At 44.5% G+C, this 14,521-nt stretch overlaps 1 protein-coding gene across 1 annotated transcript; it reads right to left on the minus strand.

Moving 5' to 3' along the window:
• Positions 1-556: 556 nt before the first annotated feature.
• LOC143268782 (uncharacterized) lies at positions 557-13,478 on the minus strand. Its single transcript, XM_076552325.1, has 4 exons — positions 13,394-13,478; positions 7,144-7,246; positions 4,113-4,506; positions 557-1,917 (listed from the first exon to the last, which is right to left on the minus strand). Exons 1-4 carry the CDS (start codon positions 13,476-13,478, stop codon positions 1,477-1,479), a joined length of 1,023 nt encoding a protein of 340 aa, XP_076408440.1. The 3' UTR covers positions 557-1,476.
• Positions 13,479-14,521: the final 1,043 nt, after the last annotated feature.

Raw genomic sequence — 14,521 nt, forward strand, 5'->3', positions numbered from 1 at the left:
TTCTTTTATCACGCCATAATCTGACTTGCAGGCATCGTAGGTGCGCAAGTCTGTGTTGTAATATAAACTTGGACACTTGCCTTCACTCTTACCTGAATCAATGTAGATGTGATTTTTTTTCCCCTCCCAGGCAGGGTTTCTCTGTATAACAGCTTTGGTTGTCCTGGAACTTGAGTTGTAGATCAGGCTGGCCTGGAACTCACAGAGATTCACCTGCCTCTGCCTCCCAGTACTGGGATTAAAGGCATGCCACCATGCCCCGCATGAAATTATTATTTAAAATTATTTAAATTGTTATTTCCTTCATCAGTTTTTCCATATTTAGGCCAGTATTTCTTAAAGTGTCTGATGATTTAAAAAAAAAATCACGAGCCTGGCGGTGGTGGCGCACACCTTTAATCCCAGCACTCGGGAGGCAGAGCCAGGCGGATCTCTGTGAGTTCGAGGCCAGCCTGGGCTACTAAGTGAGCTCCAGGAAAGGCACAAAGCTACGCAGAGAAACCCTGTCTCAAAAAACCAAAACCAAAACCAAAACAAAAAAATCACATGGAATGCTTGTTAAAACCGCAAAGGGTCAAATCCCATTCCTCCAACTTGTGCTGAATTATGAGTCATTGACTGAAGTAGGAGAGCTAATTTTTTATTTTTAGGTGCTTTACTCAGATCTGAGCTTTGTAATATGACTGAGGGGGTTACTCAAGCTACAGTGATGCAAGGCCACCAGAAACTCAATGAAAACACTCTAGAAGAATACACCTCCCTTAACTTCACCCTCTCTCAAAGACTCAAGATTGCATCCAGTCACACCAGGTCTTAATGCAGGAAGAGAGGGCACCCCAAAATCTCGTTGGACCCTCCAAATGATAGACCCCAGACCCAGGGTACTACCTTCTCGAGTGGGCACCCCAAGAACCCAGACTCCGGTCCAGTTGATGCAAACAGCAAGAGGTTTATTGATGCGGCTGTACAGTCGGGCTACTCTTGTCCTGAGAGCAAGAGTCACATCCTACTGCAGCTACATATGTACTTTTAAAGAAAAAACCCACAAAAGCCACAAGATTACAATTCCCATACAATTTTGTTTCGATTGATTTATGTCTAGAGGCTAATTTCTCAAGATCATGATTTGATCACAGAGTGGGTATAGTCACGTCCGCATGCACATTCTTCCTGAAACCTCAAGGGGGGTATCAGGGTGGGAGTGAGAGTTATACAAAGGTCACAGTGGTCTTTCGTGGAACACTTGCCATTATCCAAGTCACAGTTGAGCGCATCTTTTAATAGAAATCTCTTTACATTGATACACTGTGGCAGGGGTGATTGAGTAATGGTTGAGTCAGCTTGCCCTTGGAACTAGATTTTTAGTTCCTCAATTTCCTGGGGCTTGGCGGGGGGGAGGGGGTAAGCCTGAAGGGTTAGAGTCTTTCATTCCCCCATTTTCTTTTTGGCAAATTTTAATCTTAAAATTATGGTATCCTATATTTCAGTAACTTTTAAAGCTTGGTATTGTTGGGTTAAAACAAGGGCCTGTACAACAGATAATCTCTCCCATATAAACTGCAGTAACATTTTTAAAATGCACGGGCCAAAGGTTAAAAGCGGGAGTAAAATAAGCAGGGATCCCATAATTGCAGATACCAGGGTCGTCATCCATGGGGACTTATTAAACCATCCTTCAAACCAGGCTTGTTGGGCTTCCCGATCTCTCTGTCTTTTATCTAATCTAGCTCGGAGCTTTTCTATGGAGTCCTTGTTGGCCTCAGCAGGTGCCAACTTGACGTGGGAGGCGTGGATCCAGGCAGCAATTCCGTCGACCTTGATGGCTGTTGGGGTAGTCAGCAACACGGTGTAAGGTCCCTTCAGGCGAGGTTCCAGGGTCTTAGTCCGATGTCTGCGGATGTAGACAGAGTCTCCAATCTGGAAGGGATGAGGCATACATACTAGGTGGTTTGGACTGGTACACAGTTGCCAGCGGTTTCCAGACTTGGGTCTGGATGAGTTGTAGGGCCTTGCTGGGGGATGTAGCAAAGGAGTCTATTTCAGGTCCCAACAGGTCTGCTAATGGGGGAGGGCCCCCACAGAGGATTTCATAGGGGGTTAATCCAAAGAAAGCAAGAGTGTTCCGAACCCAGAACAAGGCCATGGGGAGGAGTTCGGCCCAGTCAGTCTCCAGTGCCAGTCTCCATCGCTAATTTAGTGAGGGTCTTTCTGAGGGTTCTGTTGGTACGTTCTACCTGTTCTGAACTTTGGGGTCTATATCTTTCAATTCAGCCCCAATATCCTGGCCACCAACTGACTTACCTGGGAAACGAAGACAGGGCCATTATCTGACCCTATTACCTTGGGCAGGCCAAAACGGGAAAAATCTCTTCTAAGATCTTCTTGTCCACCACCTGTGCTGTTTCTTTCTTCGTAGGGAAAGCTTCCACCCATGCAAAGAAGGTGTCTTAGAGGCATTCCTGTTCTGTCTTTGCTGTCAGGAGATCATCCATGTACTGGAGGAGGGTCAGGTTTGGGTGGTTGACATGGAAATCCACTAAGTCCTGGTGCAGCGCTTCGTCAAACAGGGTAGGGGAATTTTTTGAATCCCTGTGGCAGTCTGGTCCAGGTCAGCTGCCCCAAGTATCCAGACTCTGGATCTTTCCATTCAAAGGCAAAAAGGGTCTGACTCTGAGGGCTCAATCTCAAACAGAAAAAGGCATCTTTTAAATCAAGTATGGTGTACCAGACATGCCCTGGAGGCAGGGTGCTGAGCAAATTGTCAGGGTTAGGTGCAGTAGGATGAATGTTCTCCGTCCTTTTGTTTACCTCTCTCAGGTCCTGGACCGGCCTATAGTCATTGGTACCAGGTTTCTTGACTGGCAGCAAGGGAGATGTTCCATGCCGATCGGCAGGGCTTCAAAATGTGCAGTTGTAAGAGTCTCTGGATATGAGGCCTTATCCCCTCTTTCGCCTCCTTGGCCATAGGATATTGGCGGATGGACACGGGGGTAGGGGTGGGGGGGGGGTAGGTGGTGGGTGGCGGTAGGCTTTAACATTATCACCAAGTGGTGGCTGCTGGGTGGCCAGTCCCATGCCTTCTATCTCTGCCCATGCCAAGGGGTAGTTGGTGAGCCATTTGGGGTCCATTCAGAGGGGTTTTGGAGGAGCTTCATGTAGCCAGTGCTCATCCTCCAGTCTCAGGGTCAGTACCTGGAGAGGCTGACCCTTTAGGTTTATAACGGAGACTCCCTTTTCTTGGAAGTGAATTTGGGCTCCTACCTTGGAGAGGAGATCTCTTCCCAGCAGTGGGTATGGACAGTCTGATACCAGCAAGAATGAATGAGTGGCTTTTCCCGTGGATAAGTGGACCTCTCTCTCTGAAGTCCATTTATATAGTCTTCCCCAGGTGGTCCCCTGGACCCATGAAGTTTTGGAGCTCAGAGGCCCCTTGGTCTGGGGAATGTTGGGCCCCTGTGTCAACCAGGAACGTCACCGGTTGGCCTCCCACTTTAAGAGTTAGCCAGGGCTCAGGGGGAGGCTCCTGGCCCTGACTCACCTAATCTTCTTCCAAGAACAGTACCGGGACAGGCTTGCGCCTTTTTGTCTTCTGGATACGGACCGGACGGACAATCCTTGGCCCAGCGCCCCTTTTCTTTGCAATAGGCACACTGGTCCTGTTCCAGCAGCAGCCTCCTCCTGCTTCCCAGGTTCCTGTTCTGCCTAGGATTACTCTACTCTGTCCCTGAGACTACGGTGGCCAGGATTCTAGACAATTTTTTATTTTTATTTTTTCTGTCTCTTAAGTCCTCTGTTCCTGTTCCCTACGCAGCTTTTCCTCCCTTTGCTCCTGCGCTCTGCGTAGCCTTTTTTCCTTCTCCTCTGGCGTCTCCCTTTTGTTGAAAATCTTTTCAACTTCCTTTACTAGATCTGGCAAGGTATACCCCTGGAGCCCTTCCAGACGCTGTAGCTTAGTGTGGATGTCGGGCCGATTGTCCAATGAAGAACATTATGACCTTGGCCTGCCTGTCAGGCGCCTGGGGGTCGAAGGGAGTATACATGCGGTATCCCTCCATTAATCTTTCTAGAAACCCTGCCGGAGTTTCCTCTGACCCTTGTACTATAGCACGTACCTTAGCCAAATTGGTGGGGCATCTACCTGCCCCTTTGAGACCCGCCAGGAGAATCTGGCGATAGAGACCGAGTCGCTCCCTACCGCGAGATGTGTTGAAGTCCCAGTCGGGGCATGTCAAGGGGAAGGCTTCCTCGCGCCCTGCCAGCTCAGCACCCGCTGGGCCGTGGGAGCGCCACGCTTGGGTGGCAGCATCAGGGGAAAGGCTGCGGCGCTTCGAGCAGCACCAGCAGGAGTGCGAGTCCCACCGCAGCTGGTGCCAGGCAGCGCGGCTGCAGGGACAAGGGGAGTGGGAGTGTGTGGATCTGGGGGTAAGGGTATAAGGGGAGTTTGAGAAGGGGGAATGGAGGTCGGGGACCCAGCATTGCTGGGGCAGGCAAAGCAGTGAGGAACAGCTTCACCCAGGCAGGTGGGTCTCTGGCCAAACTCTTCCAGACTGAAATGTAGGGCACTTGATCTGGGTGTCCGTGTGGTCCTTGCTCAAAGACTCGGGCTTTCACCTGCAGAATGACATTAATATTAAAGGTCCAGTCCCTGGCCAGCTGACCTCAAAGGCTGGCCATTCCGAGGAACAGAAGATGATCCATTTCTTTTTCTTGACGTCCAGAGAGGCGTTGTGAGCCTGGGCGAGGACATCTCTCCAGTTATCTAAAGTCAAACTTAGGGGGGTAGTTAGTTGTTGCCCCATGCAGAGAGGGAAAAAGAGGTAGAGACAGACAAAGACAGATAAAACACAAAAAGGACAGACACAGTCTGTGGGGTGGTTGATTCGGGGACAAACCGAAAGTACAAATTCAAATGGGAGTGGCCACGAACAGCCTCGCTCCCCCCCCCCAAGAGAGACACTAGGTCTGTCTCCTTCCTCCAGATCACTCCGGAGGAAACCTCCAGAGTGGGGACCCGGGGACCAAATACAGGTCCTGCGCACCTGCGCAGGCACAGAATACAAATGCCAAATCGACCCGACAAAGGACAAGAACACAATAACATAAAACATAGATCAAGCTTGTTTTTACCTCCAACTGGCAGAGTGAGGGTCCGGGGGCACCCCAAAATTTTGGTGGAACCTCCAAATGATAGACCCCAGACCCAGGGTACTACCTTCTCGAGAGGGTGCCCCAAGAACCCAGTTGATGCAAACAGCAAGAGGTTTATTGATGCGGCTGTACAGTCGGGCTACTCTTGTCCTGAGAGCAAGAGTGGCATCCTACTGCAGCCACATAGGTACTTTTAAAGGAAAAACCCACAAAAGCCACAAGATTACAATTCCCATACAATTTTGTTTCGATTGATTTATGTCTAGAGGCTAATTTCTCAAGATCATGGTCTGATCACAGAGGGGGTACAGTCAGGTCTGCATGTACATTCTTCCCGAAACCTCAGAGTGGGGGAGTATCAGGGTGGGAGTGAGAGTTATACAAAGGTCACAGTGGTCTTTCCTGAAACACTTGCCATTATCCCAGTCACAGTTGAGCGCATCTTTTAATAGAAATCTCTTTACATTGTTACATTGTGGCAGGGGTCAATGGTTGAGTCAGCTTGCCCTTGGAACCAGATTTTTAGTTCCTCAATTTCCTGGGGCTTGGGGGGATGTAAGCCTGAAGGGTTAGGGTCTTTCACCTACACCCATCGTGAGTTGGAGGTAGGTCCTATGTGAGTCACACTGACACTAGCAGGGCTTGGGTTGGGGATGGCTTACTAATGGAGCGCTTACCCAGTGTGAGGCATTGGGTCTGATCCCTACAACTCAAAGAGAATGAAAAGAAAAGACAGCAGGGTTTAGTGGAGCCACAGATATACTGTGGAAGAAGCTGTTTAGTACACGGAGTCCTCTGTCCTCTTCCCAGAGGGCAACTGAACAGATCTCAAAAGAGGCTTGAGTAATTTTCATTTTAAAACAAAATGCCCCAGTGATTTTGGCACACAAGATCGGTGCATCTTACTTAAGAAAATAATGACCTAAATGTCCACAGGCAGATAAGCAAAAAGACCAGATGAAGTCTCTAGGAACATAGTTCTTAGTTTTCAACAAGTCCTCATTGTAAAAAACCCTTTTAATGCTTTCTATGGATTAATAAAACTGTTCAGGGTGAGCCTTTTGACAGGCCCTTCCATTCTGAGGGCGCCCTAGCAGCCGAAGAGGACCATCACAACCATGGATGAAGACATGCTCCTGCTATGACCATTACAGACAACCTGCAACAGCCCTGGGAAGGCTAAACAAAATGAGTTGTGGGGCACGCTAGATGAACCTGATTACCCATTGCTATTCTCAGTCAGGTCAGAAGGTAGCACTTCCAAAAGAATGTCTGTGATTAGTTCCCGCACAGTCTTTCATTTGTGCAAACGACTGTATCCTAATTGCCACAGCCCCTCCTGGCTCTCCCTCCCTGCTGTTCCTGCTGTTGCAACACTAGGTCCATTATTGAATTATTATTTGGTTATAGGAAGGGGTATGCTTGAGACAAGATCTCATCCAAAGCTAGTCCCAAACGCCTTTATGTATCCAAGAACTGGCTTTGAACTCCTGATCCTCTTCCTCTCCACCTACCATGCCTGGCTCAACATTAGGCCCGTTAAAAGGCTTCTCTTGAGTGATCTTTTCTTGCCTGCTCTTCATCTTTATCATTGGTAGGTGTCATGAAAGCGGGCTGACCCGGAACACAAAGAGAAGACGGCGGGAACAGCAGAGGAGGGGTAGCAGTGGCTGTGATGGTGGTGGCAAGAGAACATGTGAAGAGCCCCAGAAAGCAACCAGGGCAGGAAGCTCAGTGGGCAGAGACAAAGAAGGCTGTGAACAGTTGAAGGCAAGACACTGCAGGCCCTGGTCACTAGAAATGTTTTGGGGAGCTGCCATGCCTAAGGGTCAAGTGTCCTATATCCTGACTCTGGAAGATACAAGGACAGTTGCTGCTAAAGCCAAGGGGCCCAACACCGCAGGTGTAAGAGCTATAACACTAGCATCTAAGAGCTGAGGGTCCAAACACTTGAGACCTGTTCAGAAGCTACTACTCCAGGAAGCATGATGTTACCTGCTGGCATCATTCACCACTGCTGGAAACCAGGCATTCAAACAGGCAGCTGCTGCTGCAACTATGGTTAAGGTCCAGTGTGCTATGCCTCCAACCCGTGTGCCTAACGTTGTAGGTCGGACTTATAAAGGCTGGTGCAACAGGCCTCTAGCTCTCAGGGCTTGACACTGTAAACCCCTGGGTTTGCTGGTCCAGCTCCTAGGCCTTGGGCACTAAAGGGCCCAGGACTGCCAACATAGAAGAGCTCCTTGCCAGCTCATGATTTCTATCTTGGTAGAGCAAAAGGATGCCACCTTATGGCTGGTAACAGTTTGTCCCTACTGATGCATATTTAAACTGAATTTCTCCAAGTGGCAGAACTCAGAGTTCTGTAAGCAGTGAAGTTCAAGATTAGGTTGCATCATAGCATCATGAGTCCAAATACATCTATAATGTAGGCTCTATGGATTTTTCTGTGAGTAAAAACATTTTCATAAATAACTGATCATGGAGAACTATCTATGAAAGTTGCAGGGACAGGAGTAATCATATCTAATTGCAGATGGAAACATTAAGGCACAGACAAGTTAGAAATGGCCTCTAAGCTGGTCAAGAAGAAACGAGGCTAACGTGCCAGATTCTCAGGCTATCCCCTCCTCATTCTGGAATACTAATGAGAGACTCTTCTTTTTTATCTTATAGATCAGACTGCAAATTATTTTTAGATCAGAACTCTGGCTTTTAAAGGAGAGCATTTCCTTCACCAGGGCTCAAGCTCTGAAGGAGATACAAGAGGCTTTAGCCAGGGTTCTTCCACTACCTGAAGCAGACACTGGGAATGTCGTTTCTCTCCCTAATCAGCTACCATCACCTCCAGTAGAACCAGAAGATGCAGTAAAAATACAGTGAGAGGGCAAACCGAGTGTGCCAAGGGGGACAAGGGAGGTCTTTAGGAAGCAGGCACCCCCCCACAGGAACAAGGCACAATGACACATATGTAGGAGAATGTCAGAACAAAGTCCTCTATTTTGTATGCTAACTAAAAGCTTAAACAAAATACAGTGCAACTATTCTGGGCATTCTAACTTTTAAATTTTATTTATTTCAAAATCACTGTTTTCTGATTAAGTAACAAGTACTATGGACGTTCACAGCAAACTATGTGAGGAAATACTCAGCAACACTTAGGTGCTGACACATATTCCTATGTGTGTAAAATTACTCACAGGAGATATCTGATTGATGATTCAAGGAAATCTTCCTCCCCATAAGTTAGATTTTCCATTGAAAGTGTTGCTTTACATAAAAAATATCTTGTCCCAAATAACCACTAGATGCTGCTAACAGGCACTCGGGAGGCAGAGCCAGGCGCATCTCTGTGAGTTTGAGGCCAGCCTGGTCTACAGAGTGGATCCAGGAGAGGCACCAAAACTACACAAAGAAACCCTGTCTTAAAAAACCAAAAAAAAAAAATCTGTGAGAATTATGGTGGTGCATGCTTTTAATCCCAGCACTTGAGAGGCAGAGGTGGCGAATCTCTATGAGTTAAAGATCAGCTTGGTCTACATTGTGAGTTCCAGGCCAGCTGAGCTCAATAAGATACTGTTTTTTTTTTTTTTTTTTTTGCCTGTACTGGATGTGTGCAGGCTTACCATCCCTATGTACACTTAAACAATACAGAGCAACAACTGTTTATAAAGCACCTTCTTTATGTTATCATTAGTATATTAGTAATCTAGTGAGAAGTTAAAGAATAGAGGAAGATTTGTATATGCAGATACTGGGAGTAAAGATTGGAGGAAGATATGTATAGTTATATGCAATACAGTGAATGCCATTTTATCTAAGGGACTTGATACCAAGGGTCAATTGTATTAAATTACCATTAGGTAATTAGGAAATGCAGAAAATTACAACAGAAGAAAGTATCCACAGCACTACCACTTAGAGAGCTCTGAGTATAATATATTACTTATATTATTATAAACTATGTATTATATGCCATATATTATATATAGTGTGATAGGATATACTACAGTATATATCATATAATGCATGCTATGTACAATTTATGGATATGTAGTGGTAGTTATATGTTCTAATTGATTATAATTATATAGTACTAATTATAATTATATGATACATAAGTAATATATGTGGCACAAGGACATTAATTATATATTATATGTATCTAACTTCATTCTATGTAAGCTAGGAAGATAGTATCAAAATAAACACTTGTGATGTGTTACACAGCTCAAGACATGGGCCATACCAATGCTTTCAGGTCCTTGAGAAGTCTTCTCCATCCTGTTCATCTGCATGTCCCACAGAGATCACTGCTACTATGAAGTCAGATTTTTAACTTATTTTGAATTTTGCCATATACAAATAGGTCTTAAATAATATATTGTTCAGAGTTTTGTGTTTTTGAGATTTTGTTAAGACACTTTCTAAAATTCACTGGTGTTGATGTCTTCATTCATTTTCTCAGTTACGAGATACACCACACGTAAAATACCTCAGTGGCATGAATTCTCCTGACAAGCAGTTAGGCTTATCTCCTCACGGCAAGACAGCTGGGCTATCTGGTTTCAGGACAATGATGAGCAATGTTTTGCATGTGTCCTGGGGCTAATGCATAGGCCATTCTTTAAGAATGGGATTATTGAAATATAGCGTGTGTGTTTTATTTAGGAGTCACTGCCGAATGTGTTCTCACAGTACTTGTATCAATTTCGATTCTTCCTAGTGGCATGCACCAGAATCCCTGCTGCTCTCTTCTTGAGACTTGGTGGCTCCTGAGTTTTATGTGGTTGCGAATCTGCTGAGTATGGGATTGCATTTTATTATGGCTTTAAATTGCATTACTTTCTTGAAGACTTAAAATAATTAATTTTATGTGTGTGGAAGTTTTGCCTGCACGTATGTCTGGGCACCACTTGGTGCCTGGTGCTGGAAGAGGCCAGAAGAGGATGTCAGATGCCCTGGAAATGGAGTCATAGATGGCTGTGCATCACTCACTCCATTTGCTGGAAATTGAACCTGGATCCTTTGGGAGAGCAGCCAGTGGCCTTAACCACTGAGCCATCTCTCAGTAAACTCCCCCACCCCGACTCCTTTTTAAATTATTCCAGACTTATTTACTTTCTGTCTTCAAAATGCCCATGTAAACCCTTTTAAAATGGATCATTAATTTTTTTCTTGTTGATATTTAGGTATTCTTCATATTCTAGATTTTAATCTTTTCCTAGTTATACATGTTTTAAGTGTCTTCTAATTGGAAGAGATAATTGTGTCTTTGGATTAACACAAGATCTTAATTTTGTTATTTTACTCCCATCTTTTCTGTGTGGTAATTTGATGTCTCAAGGAATCTTTCTTAAAGTTAACATTTATTAATTTATTTATGGGGCGAGGCTTGCATGTGCCATTGCATGCTTGTGTAGGGCACAGGGCAACATTACTAGCTGAGGTGACTTGCTGGCCCCACGGATTCTTTTCTTATCCTGAATTTATAAAAGTATCTTCTTATGTTAAACTGGGAGTTTTTAATAAGCAATAAGCAATAGCTAATAATGTTCACAATCAACTGTGTGTCCACCACCCCATAGGCGTTTAATACGGAATGGGCAGCAATCACCATCCACACTTAGGATGATCTGCAGGGGATCTTGTGATGCCTTCTTTTGAAAGAACACCTGTGACTTGCTTCCTTCCTCTAACCACATCTAGACAGAAGGACTTCAAAGGAACTTCTTGAAGGCTTGCTATGTGTCCTTTGCACTTAGGGTCACAGAAGACTGACATCTGATTCACACTTGGGAAAATGAATGGGTACAAAGTAATTAGTCTCTGATGATAGAGCAAAGGGAATGGTCAGTGTGCACTGTTAAGATTGGTTCAGGCAGAAAGTGTTTCTCATGAACTAGGCACAGGCTGTGTTCAAAAGAGAACCAGCCTGGCCAAAAGGGTGAGCAGGCCTCAGCAGAGAAGAATCAAGTAGACTTCCATCCTTTGTGTTCCAAAGATGAAAGTATTGTCAGAATAGGGTCCGTTCTCCCAGATCATGTGAACCGAGGTGTGTGTCAGATCCCAGCAGTGAGTCAAGCATCCAAAATCCTTACAAGACTACTTAAGAGAGAATGAACTTGAAGACAATGGCAGATCCCAGGATTACACAGATGCCTCAGGATAAAGGCACTCAGAAATTCATTTGTAATGTTTGATTGCCAGTCATCTCCAGGTGGAGGTGGACTGTGTTAAAAAAAATAATTAATCATCCTTGCTACAATATTGTGCAAGGAAGACTTTTTTTCTGATAGGCACAGGAGTCTTTGCCACAGGTTCTGTTAGTGGAGAACGCAGGTATGCATGTAGCATGAACAGCGGGAACTGATAGCCTAGTGTGAGGGACAGTGAATGGAACGTTACTGAGGGCTAACGTGGCAGGAGTAAGGGGGATTATGAAGCAATAGGAACAACAGGATTCTTACCACATATAGGCCAGCGTGATAGAACACATCTGTGGGGAGATGGAGGAAGAGGACCAGGTGTTGACAAAGGTCAGATAGCCAGGGTGGAGATTTTTTGCTATGCTGATTTATCAGAGATCTTTGCAAAAACTAGAGATTTGAAGAAACTGTAGTAACTCAGCTATAGAACTGTTGAGAAGTCTGACTAGAATTAGGCCAAGGACAGAGTGTTTGTTAGGGGGAAAGCTAGGATTTGCAGCATTAGAAGAGTCTGTCATATTATATGTTATATATAATTTACAAAAGAGATGTATTCTATACATTGTGATTTCTTGTTTCCTGGTTTTCTTCTACTGATCTTATAGTAAAATCTGTCAAAAGAACTAAAAAAAGTAATGAGTTTTTTTGTACATATTGCAATTATCTTTAATATGATTTACTTAGTTATAAGGAATATATGTAGCAACTGACTTTGAAACACCTTTGGTATCTAAGGTTCTCGAAAACTTGTTCTCACAAACCAGCCCCAAAATATGACCTTTCCTGCCTTCCTCTCTGGGTCCTCCCCACCTGCCACTACTGGCAGGGTCAGAGTCTGTATTTAGTTATGACAGTGAAGAGAAACTGGAAATAAGAAAACATAATACGCAGAGTACATTTTGGACTTCTCAGTTCTCAGAGGCAGCTGAGATAGTCTGCCATTCAATAACACTGGCATCACATTAGAGAGAAGGCGTACAAGGTGGAAGGCCTAAACAGGACAGGCAAAACCAGAAGGTGGGATGAATGTTGGAGGGGCAGGATGACAAATCAGATCATGATGCCCACGTTAGCTGGGTTTATAGTTGTCATAATTACACGGCTCGTGTTTTATCTGCCCCAGCCAAGGCCTGCCAACATTGATTGACTTTTTGATCTTCACTTATGTAACTAGATTGTAGCTGATTAACTAGGCCTCAACTCTGATCTTCCATTTAAAAAACCCTCATAGGATATTGCTCTTCACTAGAGAACCAGTTTTGGTTTTATGACTTTTGGTGCCTGTGCCACAAGGGTCAGTCTGTATGTCACTTAATGAAGGAGCCACAGTCTGAGGAAAGCATCTGCAGGTGATTTCACTCTTGTACGACTATCACAGAGTGTCTGCACTACAACCAAAATTTAGACTATGGTCTATATATTGGCCTCAGACCTGTGTAGTATACGAATACTGTAAGCAATGTATTTGTGTTTCTAAACAGAAAAATGCAGTAAAAATGCAAAATATAAAGACACAAAATGGCACACCAGTGTAGTGCACTCACCATGGATTGATCCTCCAGTTTTAGAAGTTGCCCTGCATGAATCAGTGGATGACAGACAAGTGAATGGGAAAGTCTAGGGTTTTGTATGTTACTGTACATTTTCTTTTGAGACAGTGCTACACTGTAGACCAGGCTGGCTTCAGTCTCACAGAGATCTGCCAATCTCTGCCTTTAGAGTCCTGGGATTAAAGGCCCAAGCCGCCACACCCAGCATCTTCATGACTTTTGAGGGGAGAACATCGTCTTGACTTTGGTTTAAGTACTCCCACATTAAAAACAAGGAACAATCTGCTGGCTTGGATAGTGCTCTTCCCAGAACTTCAGATGTAATCTCTTTGGGAAACAGAGCTGCTGTGGTTATACCTAGTCAAGGTGAGCCTAAAGGAGGTAGGATGGGCCCTCATCTAATATATTTGGTTACCTTAGAAGAGAGACACAGAGGCAGTGTCATCCAGAAAGAGCATTATGTAATGAAGGCTGAACCCCACACACCTTCATGTAAAGGAGTGCCAAGAACTCTTGGCCACATCTCCAGCTGCCAGCCGCCACATATATCTCCTGATTGCTGGGTCTTCATTGCGTCAAGAGGCCATGACTGGCACTGACCTGTACCATCCTGGATTGTGTAAGGCCATTCTATGATGTTTGCAAAGTGATGAAATAAATCTAACAGTACATTTCTCAGTACTGTCTGTCCTTGGGCAACACATGACTGTACCATAAAAAATAAAATCATTGCATTGCACTGCCTGACATCAAAGCTATGATTAAGTTCTTTTGGTTTTGTTTCTTTTCCTATATCAGTGGACACACAATTACATTAATTTAAATATATTTACATGATTATTTTAGTTGTACACAAAGAAGGTTGTTCATTTGGCAATCTCATCAGTCCAGAACCTATTAAATTTGGGGGGTTTATTATATATTATTTATTTATATCAGTTTTACTTTTCTTCTCCCTCCTCCTTTATTTAGATAGACTCTCATGTGAGCCATGACTGAAAATTTTCTATATATCTACGGATGGCCTTGAATTTCTGATCTGCCATTCTCCACCTTCTTAAAACAAATATTTGTTATTATCATTTTTAACCGTGTGTGTGTGTGTGTGTGTGTGTGTGTGTGTGTGTGTGTGTGTGTGTGGTGATGTGCACGTGAATGCAGGTGCCCAAGGGAGCCAGAAGCATCAGATCCTCCTGCATCTAGAATTACGTGTGGAGTCAAGCTGCCTAATTCGGGTACTGGGAACTGAACTCAGGTCCTCTGGAGGAGTGCTGAAAGTGCTTTTAACCACCGAGTCATCTCTCCAGCACCACCGCCCTGACGGCCTCTACCTCTTGAGTACTGGGATCACAGGTGTGTGCCCTATACTTGGCCAATTCTATTTTTAAGGCTAAAAATAATGCTTGTGTACTGCTTTTTCTCCACCCCAAACTCCCACTTTCTCCCACAGGATTGTGTGTGTTATATGAAGAAATACATACAGAAATATGTAATGATTCAAACACACATGGAGCTGAGCGCTAAAGGCTTGTGCATTTACTTTTATGTAAATTATTCTCAAATAAAAAGAAGCCATGGGGAAAATTGTGCTTTTTTGCAATAGCAGGTTGGATG

Source organism: Peromyscus maniculatus, chromosome 15, assembly GCF_049852395.1.
Source record: "Peromyscus maniculatus bairdii isolate BWxNUB_F1_BW_parent chromosome 15, HU_Pman_BW_mat_3.1, whole genome shotgun sequence".
NCBI classification, from domain to species: Eukaryota; Metazoa; Chordata; class Mammalia; order Rodentia; family Cricetidae; genus Peromyscus; species Peromyscus maniculatus.

What these genes read in the sequence shown, in the direction of transcription:
- LOC143268782 (XM_076552325.1), bottom strand. Translation starts at nt 13,478, where the DNA reads ATGAAGACCCAGCAATCAGGAGATATATGTGGCGGCTGGCAGCTGGAG. An exon ending in GTGGTGAATGATGCCAGCAG is followed by an intron (nt 4,507 to 7,143) that starts GTAACATCATGC and finishes GCCTGGGTGAAG; the next exon opens with CTGTTCCTCACTGCTTTGCC. An exon ending in GCCCCACCAATTTGGCTAAG is followed by an intron (nt 1,918 to 4,112) that starts GTACGTGCTATA and finishes CATCCCTTCCAG; the next exon opens with ATTGGAGACTCTGTCTACAT.